General features: G+C 44.6%; 2 protein-coding genes across 2 annotated transcripts in view; both read left to right on the top strand.

Moving 5' to 3' along the window:
• LOC123492154 (F-BAR and double SH3 domains protein 2-like) overlaps positions 1-5,081 on the top strand; it is a 58,221-nt gene extending 53,140 nt beyond the window's left edge. Inside the window, exons 14-20 of the mRNA XM_045224176.1 lie at positions 282-419; positions 669-752; positions 1,001-1,205; positions 1,549-1,796; positions 2,100-2,304; positions 2,687-2,757; positions 2,923-5,081. Coding sequence (XP_045080111.1) covers positions 282-419; positions 669-752; positions 1,001-1,205; positions 1,549-1,796; positions 2,100-2,304; positions 2,687-2,757; positions 2,923-3,009 — 1,038 coding nt within the window. The 3' untranslated portion in view covers positions 3,010-5,081. The remainder of the gene's footprint in view (positions 1-281; positions 420-668; positions 753-1,000; positions 1,206-1,548; positions 1,797-2,099; positions 2,305-2,686; positions 2,758-2,922) is intronic.
• Positions 5,082-7,059: 1,978 nt separating this feature from the next.
• On the top strand, positions 7,060-15,411 carry LOC123492161 (40S ribosomal protein S3). The gene is made up of 7 exons (XM_045224187.1): positions 7,060-7,153; positions 7,839-7,969; positions 8,390-8,483; positions 8,772-8,866; positions 9,466-9,653; positions 11,975-12,213; positions 15,331-15,411. Exons 1-6 carry the CDS (start codon positions 7,124-7,126, stop codon positions 12,172-12,174), a joined length of 738 nt encoding a protein of 245 aa, XP_045080122.1. The 5' UTR covers positions 7,060-7,123; the 3' UTR covers positions 12,175-12,213; positions 15,331-15,411.
• The last annotated feature ends 616 nt before the right edge of the window (positions 15,412-16,027 follow it).

The following is a 16,027-nucleotide window of genomic DNA, read 5'->3' as shown; positions in this document are numbered from 1 at the left end:
ATTTGGAATTAGTGGTTTTGGGTGGATTTTTCCTTTAAGGAGTGTGTTGTGTTTGAGATTGACTAGCCTTGTGAAACCAGACTGACCGCTGACTGCATGTGAGCTTGAGATCAGGCTGGTTTAACAAGGCTACTGATTTTGCAGTTAGATTGCGCAGAATCACTGATTTACAAATCACCTTGCATCCCAAATAACTTCTCACTCTGTGATCAAAAGTATCGATTCTGTGGTTTGCCTTGCTCCAAGTGATCCCATCCAACCTGCCGTGTGTGTGTCTTTAGGGTACAGCTGACCTGGAGAGAGAGGAGGAGGATGAGGAGCTGGAGGATAGTGGAGAGGTGTTGGACGACAGCAGCTCCAGCCCCTCCTGTACCCTCAGGAACTACCCCCTCAACTGCAAAGTGCTCTACTCATACAAGGTATACACACACACACGCACACAGTGTAGTCCTATTCTCACCTTTGAGCTTGCAATCAACCCAGCGCCTTGGATGCGATGCAATATGGTACCGTACCTCGTACCATATAAGTCCTTTTGAGCACTTCAGCACGCATTATAATATTCAAATTCAGACTTCACAAATACAGCTCCAACATACAATATGGACGACAATATCTTAACTGGGGCAGTCTAGCAGTAATGAAACATGACCTCCTTCCTCTCCCAGGCGTCTCAGCCAGATGAGCTGACCATCGAGGAACAGGAGGTGCTGGAGGTTATCGATGATGGGGACATGGAGGACTGGGTCAAGGTACAGAGTGCTTTCCAAAAGTGGCACTACTTCACTGTTTGCGTTTAAACTCGAATAAAGCAAGTGGTACTCTAAAGTCATCATATGCCTACACACCAGGGGTTGTGTTCAATAGGGATATATATTTTTTTTTATGGAGTGAAATGGGGAGGTTTTAGTTTTGTTGTCCATTGCAAAACATTTTACTGTGGTGTGCCCTACTATCACTGACTGGTAACCCTGTGTGTGTGTTCCAACATTGTCTCTAGGCCAGGAACCGGATGGGCCAGGTGGGCTACGTCCCGGAGAAGTACCTGCAGCTGCCCTCGTCCAACAGCCTACTGAGCATGCTCCAGTCTCTGGCCGCACTGGACGCCCGCTCCCACTCCTCCAGCAACTCCACCGAGCCCGAGCTGCTCGAGTCAGAGCTGCCCACGCCGGGCACACCCAGCATCAACGGCGACTCCAGCAGTGGTGAGAGACACAGCGAATTTGGGTGAAACTATCAGAGTGGCATGACTCAACATTCTCACAGGCAGGGGTGAATCCTGAACTTCACTTAAATCAGATTTTCACTTAGTCATGCATTGATGTCAATGGGAGATGAGAGGAAACTGGACTTAAGTAAAAGTTAGGATTCGCACCACACAGAATAAACACGTATACATATGTAATACAGGCAATGTCATTGAGATCATTCAGATGTGTTGTGACATTTTTTTTTTCTCCCTTTCTTTCCATTTCTCTTACTCCGTGCTTTTACTATCTTTCCACTCCCCTTTTCACCCCATCTCTCTCCCCCCTCTCCCTCCCTCAGTGTGCTTTGCCAAGGCCCTGTACGACTACGCGGGCCAGACGGACGAGGAGCTCTCGTTCCCCGAGGGTGCCATCATCCGCGTGCTGAGCCGCGAAACCCACGAGGACGACGGCTTCTGGGAGGGCGAGTTTAACGGCGCCGTGGGCGTCTTCCCCGCCGTGCTGGTGGAGGACCTGCTGGCGGTGGGCGGCGCCAGTGCAGACGGCGAGAATGGCGACAGCCTGGGAGAGGCCAGCAGCAGCGCGCAGGTACACACACATATGCACCCACCCTAGGAGCTGTTTACACACGTGAATGAATGAATGGACACTTAAAACCGGTTTAAACCTTATCCTGTAAAACATACTTTCCATGGAGATTTTCTGTTGAGAATGATTTTTTAAATCCAGGACCAAGCTTAATCTTGGTGCGGGAAACCGGCCTTTAGATGCACACTCTACAATCACAAAATGCATGCCGAAGTTCTCGCTCACGATATACATCCTCATCCAAATAATAGTAATCAATATATTACTGTTTTATTTCATTCTGTGGTGAACATTGTCTTTCAGGTGTCCCCCTCTCCTCTTTCTGAGTGCTCCCCACGGAGCCTCTTTCAGATGGGCCCGTTCCACAGCAGCCCCCTCCAGACCCCCACTCTGCCCTCACTCCAGTCCAGCCCCTCCAGTGCCAACGCCTCCCCCATATCTCGCCCACCCTCCTACATCAACGGCCACCATAGGCCACCGCCTGCACCACTCAAAAGCCCCTTGCAGAGTAAGAACCACTCCTCAAAGGCTGACTATTTATTACTTGGCTTTCGAAATGTTATCGCATTGAACATAATTCATTGCCTGGTCCCAAATCTGTTTTGTGCTGTATAATAGTCTGTGGCATGACAGCAAAACCAGATCTGTTGGCAAGACTGCAAAACCAGATCTGGGACCAGGCTACGTTATTTATCATATTAAATGCATACAAAATAGTCCATGTATAAAAGTAGTAATAAACAACAGCATGGATTTTAAAAATCCTAATTCTGAGAGACATATCTGGGTTGTGTTCGTTAGAGCACAATGTCACGATCCTGTAGTGCTTTCTTGTGGTTTCTAAGCCAAGACGTGGTGCTGATGATTCTGTCTGCCTTCCTCACCCTCAGGTCCTTCCCAGAGCTCCACCCAGCCCCCCAGGTACCCAGCAGATTGTGGTGCGGGGGGCACCATTCGACCTGTAAGTCACCACATAAACATACACATGCTTCTGTAAGCTAATGAAAAGCATCATAAATACTGTATGGATACTGACCCTTGTCCTGTTTGATAAGACACACTTGTTGTATTTTGTCGAGGCTCCACTTGGAGCTCAAAGAAATAACTAGTTATATGTTGTGGACAGGTCCGTGCTGCGCCGCCGCCCCCCAAGCCGCAGCAGCCTCGCGGCCAGGTGAAGAGAAGGGAGGAGGTGGAGATCACGCTGGTGTAACGGCGCTGCCTTGGTGGCGGTGGCTGCTTCCCACAACCATACCAGATCAGAACGGACCTGGTGGATCCAGGTTCCCCGACCGACTGACCCCCCTCTTCCAGGGAGGGACAACGGGCTCCAGAGCCCCTGAACCAGCCTCCCCAGCCAGGGAATATCCCCACTCCCCACTGGAGAGGCTCCATGAGGGGGCCTGAGATTTGGCTCATCTCTGTCCACACAGTCCAAAGCCAGTAGGGCTGAAACGGTGTGTGGTGGGGAGAACCCAAACAATTGTGCCTTTCTGACACAGTTTCCAACCCCACATCCCTCTTTCTATCCTCTCGTTCTCTTTATTCTTTTTCTCTGTTACCCATCTTTTCCTTGGTCTATCTCTCTCATTTTCTCCCTCCTTTATTTGTGCTGTATCTCTCACTATGTATTCTCTCTCTCTTTCTACCTCCCTCTCTTTCTCTTTTTCTCTCTGTCTAGCTCACTCACCTTCATAACTGGGCATTGAGCTATGGGGGGTATTTTTCAAGCAAGATATCACCATTTGATTACTATGCATCAAAGTTATGCCAATTTCGTGGGAGGATTGTACATCTGTCACAAAGTTTTAAAAAGTCCAAGCCAGATCTGTTTGGTTCTTGGTGGGTTGTGTTATTGTTGTCTAAACACATTTCAGGGAAATTCACAACATGGCAGAGGCTGGTACCTTTCCTGTACCTGTAATAGCAACATCTTAAAAAAAGAAGTGTTTCTTAACATTTCATAAACAAGGGAAAAGTGGCAATTTTGGAGGGGTGTAAATGTTATAGATAGAAATCGCCCCATTGGGGGCAAAATCTGGGTCACACTGTGAAACCAGAACAAAACTGCCCCTGAAACTTTTGAATATTCCTACTCTATAACAAATGTCAAATTTCTTTGTACAATTTCTTTGTATTAAAAGGTGGGCCATTTCAAAACAGCCAGGAGCAATCTGTAGTGTATGAGTAAATCTAGACTATCTTTGTGCTGTTTTCTGTTGTAAACATAAGGATCTAGCTATGTTATCAATACTAATCTAGGCTTAAACTAGCCAATAATAATGGTCGCTGGTGAGAATAGTTCTTCTTCAGTCAGGAATGCAGATGGGTCGCAGTTCAAGACGGAATGCATCTCAAGGTGATTCGCTGTCGTGGGGAGCGTCATGGGTACTGTGACGTGTCCCTGGGTCGGACTTGCCTTCAAGTACCCGGAGGAGAATCACCTTAGTTCCTAACTACCTACAGGAAATGTGAACTGTCTAAAATACTGAAGCACTTTTTTGTTATTCTCTTGTTAATGCCCTTTTCAGTATTGCTGGTTGGTCTCTCTCGTGAATGCTGCATTGTTTGCCTCCTTTAATAGTTTTTGCTCCTACTATATTGGTATGAGTATTGTTCTCCTTGTTTTTTAAAAAGGCATTTGATTTATTTAGTCTTAAAAAATAGCCATTGTAGTGTCTCTTTGCGTTGGAGGTATGCTCTTTCATATAATTTATGTAATTTTAATAGTTTACAGAGCGCTTGGAGATGGATATCTGTGCAGCAATTTTCTGAGGATAAAAACACATGGAAACGTATTGATAAATGTTAGTTTTTGATCAGAGGGAAATGGGTATCTGTCAGCCACTTTACTGTGTTTTCGTTGATCTTAAGATCTGAATGTCATCCAACTTATTTTTGAAGTTTACATTTACCCTGTTCTATTGAAAGATTACATGCTGTTGTGAAATACACTTTCCCACAACTTTAAAGTTTGTTTAGTTAATTCTGTTTCTGATTTATTTTCAGCATCTTCAGATATGGTAGAAACAAATGACCCACTACGAGCTGATTCAAATAATCAAAGCTTGATGATGAGTCCATTATTTGAATCAGCTGTGTTGTGCTATGGCTAAAAACAAAACGTGCAGGCACCTCTTGGGGTCCTCGGGACCAAGTTTGGAAAACGCTGCACTACTCTATGATGTAGCCTCTACTACAGCAACAGTAGAGAAACAAAAGTATTTCATTGGATATAAAAAAAACTTGTAAGATTAAATATGAAATAAAATTCGCTGAAATCCATTTTGTTCTGTTTTATTAAAAATTTCACAAAGGATTTCAGCTAGGGCAGTAGGCCTACATGAAGCATATATATGACTGTTTTTATCATTTTACATTTTAGTCATTTAGCAGACGCTCTTATCCAGAGCGACTTACAGTTAGTGAGTGCATACATTTTTCATACTGGCCCCCCGTGGGAATCGAACCCACAACCCTGGCGTTGCAAGCGCGATGCTCTACCAACTGAACTACAGGATCGTATCCTGGCTTTATTTGATCAAAGACAAAGCACTGACAAACTAAAAAGTACACTACCAGACGGAAATAAACTGAATGGTAAATGTCAGACCTGTATTGAGATTTTGTATATACACTGCTCAAAAAAATTAAGGGAACACTTAAACAACACATCCTAGATCTGAATGAATGAAATAATCTTATTAAATACTTTTTTCTTTACATAGTTGAATGTGCTGACAACAAAATCACAAAAAAATTATCAATGGAAATCAAATGTATCAACCCATGGAGGTCTGGATTTGGAGTCACCCTCAAAATTAAAGTGGAAAACCACACTACAGGCTGATCCAACTTTGATGTAATGTCCTTAAAACAAGTCAAAATGAGGCTCCGTAGTGTGTGTGTGGCCTCCACGTGCCTGTATGACCTCCCTACAACGCCTGGGCATGCTCCTGATGAGGTGGCGGATGGTCTCCTGAGGGATCTCCTCCCAGACCTGGACTAAAGCATCCGCCAACTCCTGGACAGTCTGTGGTGCAATGTGGCGTTGGTGGATGGAGTGAGACATGATGTCCCAGATGTGCTCAATTGGATTCAGGTCTGGGGAACGGGCGGGCCAGTCCATAGCATCAATGCCTTCCTCTTGCAGGAACTGCTGACACACTCCAGCCACATGAGGTCTAGCATTGTCTTGCATTAGGAGGAACCCAGGGCCAACCGCACCAGCATAAGGGGTCTGAGGATCTCATCTCGGTACCTAATGGCAGTCAGGCTACCTCTGGCGAGCACATGGAAGGCAGTGCGGCCCCCCAAAGAAATGCCACCCCACACCATGACTGACCCACCGCCAAACCGGTCATGTTGGAGGATGTTGCAGGCAGCAGAACGTTCTCCACGGCGTCTCCAGACTGTCACATGTGCTCAGTGTGAACCTGCTTTCATCTGTGAAGAGCACAGGGCGCCAGTGGCGAATTTGCCAATCTTGGTGTTCTCTGGCAAATGCCAAACGTCCTGCACGGTGTTGGGCTGTAAGCACAACCCCCACCTGTGGACGTCGGGCCCTCATACCACCCTCATGGAGTCTGTTTCTGACCGTTTGAGCAGACACATGCACATTTGTGGCCTGCTGGAGGTCATTTTGCAGGGCTCTGGCAGTGCTCCTCCTGCTCCTCCTTGCACAAAGGCGGAGGTAGCGGTCCTGCTGCTGGGTTGTTGCCCTCCTACGGCCTCCTCCACGTCTCTTGATGTACTGGCCTGTCTCCTGGTAGCGCCTCCATGCTCTGGACACTACGCTGACAGACACAGCAAACCTTCTTGCCACAGCTCGCATTGATGCGCCTTCCTGGATGAGCTGCACTACCTGAGCCACTTGTGTGGGTTGTAGACTCCGTCTCATGCTACCACTAGAGTGAAAGCACCGCCAGCATTCAAAAGTGACCAAAATATCAGCCAGGAAGCATAGGAACTGAGAAGTGGTCTGTGGTCACCACTTGCAGAACCATTCCTTTATTGGGGGTGTCTTGCTAATTGCCTATAATTTCCACCTGTTGTCTATTCCATTTGCACAACAGCATGTGAAATGTATTGTCAATCAGTGTTGCTTCCTAAGTGGACAGTTTGATTTCACAGAAGTGTGATTGATTTGGAGTTACATTGTGTTGTTTAAGTGTTCCCTTTATTTTTTTTGAGCAGTGTGTTTATATTCTACCTAATGGCTAGCCTACATTGGGAATGCGCGCGCATGCGTTGATATAAAAACGTTTGCATATTACTATTTCCCGGAAACCAAAGATCGGTCTTTCCGGTCTACGACACATCCAAAGATGGCCGTGCAAATTTCTAAGAAGAGGAAGGTTTGTGCCGATTTATCTTTAGTTTTAGAGTTTTTAATTCACTTAAACAGAAACCATCCTTATAGTTAAGTTAATTTCTGCGGCCCATGTCATTTGAGTAGAATTAAGATATGCTGTAGCTTTTTTGGAAGCCACAGCCGGTGAACTAGTTCGTTAGCATGCTAGCCAGCACGCGCACATGATCCCATACTGTACTGAACAAGTGCAGAAATATATTCCTCTTAACTAGTGTAGCGAACTAGCGAAAGACTGAACTACTTTGCTAACCCACCGTTACCTTTTATATCCCGCAGCCTCGATGTCACGCAATCACCAACTTGAAGGGTATTATCCTGGCCATGCATGTTTCTTATACAATATTTTCAGTTTTACATAAAACATCAAAATGCCACCGCGAGGCTGAAGAATAGGTGCGTTCGAAAACTATTAGCAAACTAGTTAATGTAAATTTTACACGGGATAGATGGGGTTTTCTCATTTGGACTAGGAGAGTTAATTGTTTCCCTAATGATTGAAGTGTACATGTAACATGCCAGTCTTTACTTTAGTTAAACATTGTTGTAACAAGTAGCTAGGTTGCCGTCTGTCAAACGACATCCCGGTTAAGATGGCTCACTAAGTTCCCTGCTGATGACCACGCTCTCCGCCTGTCCTCATAATTTTACACTTTGTCTCATATTTTTAGTTTGTCGCCGATGGCATCTTCAAAGCCGAACTGAACGAGTTTCTCACAAGAGAGTTGGCTGAGGATGGCTACTCCGGTGTGGAGGTTCGTGTCACCCCAACTAGAACTGAAATCATTATCCTGGCTACCAGGTGAGACCAAAAACCCGGACATCAAAACCACAGAGGACTAGTGATGGCCATCTACTCAATACTGACCACTTGATTTATTGTATCATGAGATTCTTGAAAGCATGTTCCACTCCAAAATCAAAGTTTGTTGGATATTTTGACCTCAAAAGTTGTCTGTCAAGATTAATCCACGTTATTGGTTGTGCAATATGCCTCAACTCAAAATGAATAGAAATGCTTAACACAGCAAATCAGGAAATTACATGATGCAAATCTGTTCCCTTCATTTTGGATTGTGGCACATAGCTGTATCCAGTGACAAAACATGTTTTTTTTTACGAGGGATCGCTGTTCGTGGTGAATGAAATAACGTTCCCTATATTTTCAAATCATTTTCTGCAACAGCTGGGTACGCTAATAGGAAACGTTCTCTTTCTCCAGGACACAGAACGTGCTTGGTGAGAAGGGGCGTCGTATACGTGAGCTGACTGCAGTGGTCCAGAAGAGGTTTGGCTTCCCAGAGGGCAGTGTTGAGGTAAATTATATTTCAGATCATATCAGATGGAGGAAAGGTCCGACTGCAGGATAACTTACAGTGCATCTTGCACAGTGCTGTTCTTTCCCCCCCTGCACACAGGAACCTGTTTGAGGGGTGGTGAGTGACTATAAAGTTGATATTTGCTTGTTCCTTGTCAAATACTACCAGTAATTCTACCATTGTTGTCTCATTGTCCCCAAAACGGTGTTCTGTACTGAGAGGTTTGCACCATACTGTGTGAGTGTGTTTTATGTAACTTGCCATGTCTGTTTCCGCTGCCATCAGCTGTATGCTGAGAAGGTTGCCACACGTGGTCTGTGCGCCATCGCCCAGGCAGAGTCTCTGCGCTACAAGCTTCTCGGGGGTCTGGCTGTCCGCAGGTTAGGATCTTTGACTTTAAAAAAAAAATGCTGCCTAGGGATAGTACTTGATTCAAGGTTCGTATTCATGATTGTGTTTGATTGCTAATATCGAGTACACGTACTCTGAATTTAGAAATGCAACTATTTAGCAGGTTAAATTTATATGCACTGACATTTCAAACTTTAAGATGTTTGTGGAGTATGTCAAGTGCAGTGAAAATGGTAAGCTTAGTTTTCAGTTGTGTATTAGAACAACCATTAATTGGAACTGACAGCGTACTGTAAACTTTATGCCTTTAGCCCCAGTTCACCTTTATAACACTTAACGAATAGTTATCATGAATACGCAAATGAAAAGGTAGTGTAGTGTTACACCTCTTGTGAATACAGTTATTCCTTAGTTGCAACTGGAAGATCCCGTTGTTGTGAAAGTCAATATTTTACACTTCTAACTGGTGGGATGAATAGTGTTTAGGAGATCAAGACTATAAGTATCTCTTGAATGTCATTGTAATATTGGAAAATTTGATATTTTTCATGGCACTGTCTGGGGAAGTTGAAGACAGCACTTGTAAGATTATATGTTGTTTCTAATGCTGCTCGTTTTTGTGTTGCAGAGCCTGCTATGGTGTCCTACGGTTCATCATGGAGAGCGGGTCCAAGGGTTGCGAGGTAGTGGTCTCTGGAAAGCTCAGGGGCCAGAGGGCCAAATCCATGAAGTTCGTTGATGGCCTCATGATCCACAGTGGAGACCCCGTTAACTACTACGTCGACACCGCTGTCCGCCACGTGCTGCTCCGTCAAGGTGAGTTCACCCAGGGGTTTCATGCTTGATTCACACTATACAGTGCCTTCAGAAAGTATTCATACCCCTTGATGTATTCCACATTTTGTTACAGCCTGATTACAAAATGTATTAAATATTTTTTAAAGTAACTTATCTACACACAGTACCTGATAATGGGGAAAAAGTGAAAACATGTTTTTAGACACATTTGCAAATTTATCTCATTTGCATAAGTATTCACACCCCTGAGTCAATACTTTGTAGAAGCACCTTTGGCAGCGATTACAGCTGTCTTTCTGGCTAAGTCTCTAAGAGCGTTGCACCCATGGATTGTGCAACATTTAACCATTATTCTTTTCAAAATTGTTCAAGCTTTGTCAAATTGGGTTTTGATCATTGCTCGACAACCATTTTCAGATTGCCATAGATTTTAAAGTAGATTTGGGTCAAACTGTGACTTGGCTACTCAGGAACATTCACTGTCTTCTTGGTAAGCAACTCCAGTGTAGAAATGGCCTTGTGTTTTAGGTTATTGTCCTGCTGAAACGTGAATTTTAGGGTATTGTCCTGCTGAAACGTGAATTAACCTGGAAAAACTGCCCAGTCCATAAAGATTTCCAACATACCCATAACATGATGCAGCCACTATGCTTGAAAATATGGAGCGTGGTACTCATTAATGTGTTGTATTGGATTTGCCCCAAAAATAACACTTTGGCCTCCTGAGTGGCGCAGCGGTCTAAGGCACTGCATCGCAGTGCTTGAGGCGTCACTACAGACCCGGGTTCGGTCCCAGGCAGTGTCACAACCGGCTGTGACCGGGAGACCCATGAGGCGGCGCACAATTCACCCAGCGTCGTCTGGGTTAGGGGAGGGTTTGGCCGCCTGCAAGCTGACTTCGGTCGCCAACTGGACAGTGTTTCTTCTGACAAATTGGTGCGGCTGGCTTCCGGGTTAAGCGAGCTGTGTGTCAAGAAGCAGTGCGGCTTGGCAGGGTCGTGTTTCGGAGGACGCATGGCTCTCGAGCTTTGCCTCTCCCGAGTCCGTAGGGGAGTTGCAGCAGTGGGACAAGACTGTAACTACCAATTTGATATCACGAAATTGGGGGAGGAAAAAGGGGTAAAAATAACAATTACACAAAAACAAAATTATAACCAACAAAAATAAATATTTAAATAACACTTTGCGGTGTTACTTTATTTAGTCTTGTTGCAAACAGGATGCATGTTTTTGAATATTTTCTGTACAGGCTTCCTTCTTTTGACTGTCAATTAGGTTAGTATTGTGAAATAACTACAATGTTGTTGATCCATCCTCAGTTTTCTATCATAGCCATTCAACTCTGTAACTGTTTTAAAGTCACCATTGGCTTCATGGTGAAATCCCTGAGCGGTTTCCTTTGTCTCAGGCAGCTGAGTTAGGACATATGCCTGCATCTTTGTGACTGGGTGTATTGATACACCATCCAAAGTGCTTAAAAAAAAAAAATCCATCTACCAAGGCATTGGAAAACCTCCCTGGTCTTTGTGGTAGAATTTCTGTTTTAAATTCACTGCTCGACTGGGGGACATTACGGATAATTGTATGTGTGGTGTACAGAGATGAGTCACTGAAATCATGTTAAACACTATTATTGCACAGTCCATGCAACCTTTTTAAAGCATTTTTTTAAAGGCTTGCCATAACAAAGGGGTAGAATACTTATTGACTCAACACATTTCAGCTTTTCAGTTTTAATTAATTTGTAAACGTTTCTGAACATAATTCCACTTTTACATTATGGGGTATTGTGTGTAGGCCAGTGACACAATCTCAATTTAATCAATTTTGAATTCAGGCTGTAACACAACAAAATGTGGAAAAATGAAGGGGTGTGAATACTTTCTGAAGGCACTGTCTTCACTGGCCTCTTTACGCATCCAACATGGTTGCTAGAACTGTGCTGAAATGGACAATGAGGCTATATCCCAATGATCTCTTATTCATCCAAAAGTGTGCACTTGTTCACGTCCTTTCACTGATTTGAAAGGAAATGGTTGGTATAAGAAATATGGTTGAAACTAGCCCATGCCTCCACCAATCCAATGTTTTTAGATTTGTGGGAGGTAGTGAACGAGTGTACACTTAAGGACAAAGGCGATATTACAGGAAGGCACAAAGTGAGAATAAATTATCCAAGCTAGCTCTGTATGGTTGGGGTCTGCCCTATGGTGTGAATCAAGCATTAGTGATGGGCCAGACCATGACCAAGAGGACGTGTTATGCAACAGTACCAAAATAATTAAAGTGATGAAATGGTGACTAATATTTGGGGTGCAATCTGTTCTGCCTATCCAAAGGTGTGCTGGGGATTAAGGTGAAGATCATGCTGCCCTGGGATCCCAGCGGTAAGATTGGCCCCAAGAAGCCTCTCCCTGACCACGTGAGCATCGTGGAGCCCAAGGACGAGCAGGTCCCCTCTACGCCCATTTCTGAGCAGAAGGGAGCCAAGCCGGAGGCCGCTGCCGTCGCACCTGCCACACCCGTCCCAACAGCATAACCATGAAGGACCCCCAAGCCAGCGTCTCACATTTTCAATGTAAGACGGGTTTAGTTAAGTGTTAGAAAGGCAGGATAAGTTACAGCGCTGCTTTGACTATCTCCGGTACCGCTTGCCGTGCGGTAGCAGAGAGAAGTCTATGACTAGGGTTGCTGGAGTCCTTTGCAATTTTTAGGGCCTTCCTCTGACACCGCCTGGTATAGAGGTCCTGGATGACCGGAAGCTTGTCCCCAGTGATGTACTGGGCCGTACGCACTGCCGTCTGTAGTTCCTTGAATTCGGAGGCCGAGCAGTTGCCATACCAGGCAGTGATGCAGCGACTGGATGCTCTCGATTTTGCAGCTGTAGAACCTTTTGAGGATCTGAGGACCCATGCCAAATCTTTTCAGTCTCCTTAGGGGGAATAGGCTTTGTCGTGCCCTCTTCATGACTGTCTTGGTGTGTTTGGACCATGATAGTTTGTTGGTGACGTGGACACCAAGGAACTTGAAGCTCTCATCCTGCTCCACTACAGCCACGTCGATAAGAATGTGGGTGTGCTCGGTCCTCTTTCTCCTGTAGTCCACAATCATCTCCTTTTGTCTTGATCACGTTGAGGGAGAGGTTGTTATCCTGGCACCACTTGGCCAGGTCTCTGACCACCTCCCTATAGGCTGTCTCATCGTTGTCGGTGATCAGGCCTACCACTGTTTTGTTGGCAAACATAATGATGGTGTTGGAGTCGTGCCTGGCTATGCAGTCATGGGTGAACAGGGAGTACAGGAGGGTACTGAGCACGCACCCCTGAGGGGCCCCCGTGTTGAGGATCAGCGTGGCAGATGTGTTGTTACCTACCCTTACCACCTGGGGGCGGCCCGTCGGGAAGTCCAGGATCCAGTTGCAGAGGGAGGTGTTTAGTCCCAGGGTCCTTAGCTTAGTGATGAACTTTGACGGCACTATGGTGGTGAACGCTGAGCTGTAGTCAATAAAGAGCATTCTCACGTAGGTGTTCCTCTTGTCCAGGTGGGAAAGGGCAGTGTTGCGTGCCATAGAGATTGCATCATCTGTGGATCTGTTGGGGCGGTATAGAAATTGGAGTGGGTCTAGGGTTTCTAGGATAATGATGTTGTGAGCCATCATGACCAGCCTTTCAAAGCACTTCATGGCTACAGACGTGAGTACACGTCCTGGTAATCCGTCTGGCCCTGCTGCCTTGTGAATGTTGACCTGTTTAAAGGTCTTACTCACATCGGCTACTGAGAGCGCGATCAGACAGTCGTCAGGAACAGCTGATGCTCTCATGCATGCTTCAGTGTTGCTTGCCTCGAAGCCAGCATAGAAGTAATTTAGCTTGTCTGGTAGGCTTGTCACTGGGCAGCTGTGATTCCATTTGTAGTCTGTAATAGTTTGCAAGCCCTGCCACATCCGATGAGCGTCGGAGCCAGTGTAGTACGATTCAATCTTAGTCCTGTATTGACGCTTTGCGTGTTTGATGGTTCCTAGCGGGATTTCTTATGAGCGTCCGGGTTAGAGTCCCGCTCCTTGAAAGCGGCAGCTCTACCCTTTAGCTCAGTGCAGATGTTGCCTGTAATACATGGCTTCTGGTTGGGGTATGTACGTATGGTCAATGTGGGGACGACGTCATCGATGCGCTTATTGATGAAGCCAGTGACTGATGTGGTGTACTCAATGCCATCGGAAGAATCCCGGAACATATTCCAGTCTGCTAGCAAAACAGTCCTGTAGCTTAGCATTTGCATCATCTGACCACTTCGTTATTGACCGAGTCACTGGTGCTTCCAGCTTTAGTTTTTGCTTGTAAGCAGGAATCAGGAGGATATAGTTATGGTCAGATTTGCCAAATGGAGGGCAAGGGAGAGCTTTGTACGCATCTCTGTGTGGAGTAAAGGTTGTCTAGATTTCTTTATTTATTTTTCTTCTCTGAAACATAAGATATTACCGTTTTTAATGTCCCGTTGATAGGATATCCTTGATCGTAGTTCGTCTATTTTGTTATCCAATGATTGTACGTTGGCTAATGGGACTAATGGTAGAGGCAGGTTACCCAGTCGCCGTCGGATCCTTACAAGGCAACCTGAGCTACGTCCCCGATATCTATTTCTCATGCGAATTATGGGGATTTGGGCCTTGTCTGTACTCAGTTTCCTGCGCCAGTGAGCTCGGGACAGATGGCTGTAGGCTATTTGTGCAGGGGATAAGAAGTAATCAGGTATTTTATGACATTTCCAGTGGATCAGAGCATTACTTTTCCCTTTCATGCCAAGTGGTTATCGAAAGGGAGAGAGATGGAAATACTTGTCAAATACATTGAGGAACTATTGTCATTATCAATGGATTCTAAAAAATATAGGCCTATAAATGTGCCCATTTGGGGACGTCTGAAAGTATTTGATTGTCAAGTAGCATGGCCCTAATACATGGCCCCTATACTTATACTATGCGTAATCTGGTGTCTTGTGTACCATGAAAAACAAATCTATTTGCTACTTCTCCACCAAATAAATCTTATTCGACCAACAGCCTGTCGACTAAATGGTGTCAGCCCTAATACCCATTGATTCTAGAAGAATATAACTTATAAATTCCCCATGAGCTTAGTTCAACTGTCATACCCCATCAGAACCCAAAATATAAGCTTGTTTTACTCCATTGTTCGTAAACAATGTAATTGTGAACATTGTATAGCCTCAAAACATGGTTAAAAATTATGTTTTGAAATCATGGATGGTTAGTCCTTGCATCCAAATGTCTATGAATTTGAGGGTGTTTGCATTTCTCATGCCCATCCATCAGCTGTTTACCGAAACGATGGTGGGGTGAAGCTTTGTTGTTTGAACTGCAGATTGTCCCTTGTAAAGAGTCTTAGAAGGGTTTAAAGCAGGAGTAGGCAACTACATTCAGCTGTCGGGGGGACGGAACATAATTTGTACAGTGCAAATTGACTACAATTAAGCCCAATAAGACATTGTATTTGAAAACATTTCATACCTTGATTACATTGAGATGTGTATTCGTGACAATTTAGCCTTTTTTTTTTTGTTATCGTTTCGAAATGTTTTCACTAAACTTTCGGGGGCCTGTGGGCTGCCTGTAGCCGACCCATAGTTTAAAGGTAGCAATATCAATGATTATCACATTTTTCCTGTTCTTTTACAGGTCATCATGAGTCGAGGAAATTCTCCAAATACCGTTTAAGTGTTTGTCGAGAGAAACAAATAAAATGTTTGGAAATGTTTAGTCTTTGTAATTATTTGACTCAATTCCCTTACTATTACACAATGCTTTGAGCCTTCACCTTTTAAAATCCTTTCGAAGTAACTTCAGTTATCTTGATACCCACCATAAATGTTACAAGTAGCCCAGTACCCTGCCCTGAACTTTAGGCACTGTTACTAACCGGCTGTTACCCGGTACTGAACCCTGCATCTTAGACTGCTGCCCTATGTACATTGTCATTGAACACTCACTGGTCACTTTAATAATGTTTACATACTGTTTTACCCATTTAATATGTATATACTGTATTCTAGTCAAGGCTCATCCTATGTAACTACTGCAGCACACCTTTTCTATTCATCCTGTCCATAATGTCTATACACACCATCATACACACAGTGCATTCGGAAAGTATTCAGACCCCTTCGCTATTTCCACATTTTGTTACGTTACAGCCTTATGCTAAAATTGAGTAAAACAAATTCCTCATCAATCTACACACAATACCCCATAATGATGAAGCGAAAACATATTTTTTTAATTTTATGCAAATGTCTTAAACAGAAATTCCTTATTTACATAAGTATTCAGACCCTTTGCTATGAGACTCGAAATTGAGCTCAGGTGCATCCTGTTT

This window comes from Coregonus clupeaformis, chromosome 13, assembly GCF_020615455.1.
Source record: "Coregonus clupeaformis isolate EN_2021a chromosome 13, ASM2061545v1, whole genome shotgun sequence".
NCBI lineage: Eukaryota > Metazoa > Chordata > Actinopteri > Salmoniformes > Salmonidae > Coregonus > Coregonus clupeaformis.
The sequence above is the reverse complement of the archived record's forward strand: the minus strand, read 5'-3'. Positions and strand labels throughout refer to the sequence as shown.

Coding starts and splice junctions, on each gene's coding strand:
- LOC123492161 (XM_045224187.1), top strand. CDS start 7,124: ATGGCCGTGCAAATTTCTAAGAAGAGGAAG. Junction 7,970..8,389: donor ATCATTATCCTGGCTACCAG/GTGAGACCAAAA, acceptor CTCTTTCTCCAG/GACACAGAACGTGCTTGGTG. Junction 8,867..9,465: donor GGGGGTCTGGCTGTCCGCAG/GTTAGGATCTTT, acceptor TTTGTGTTGCAG/AGCCTGCTATGGTGTCCTAC.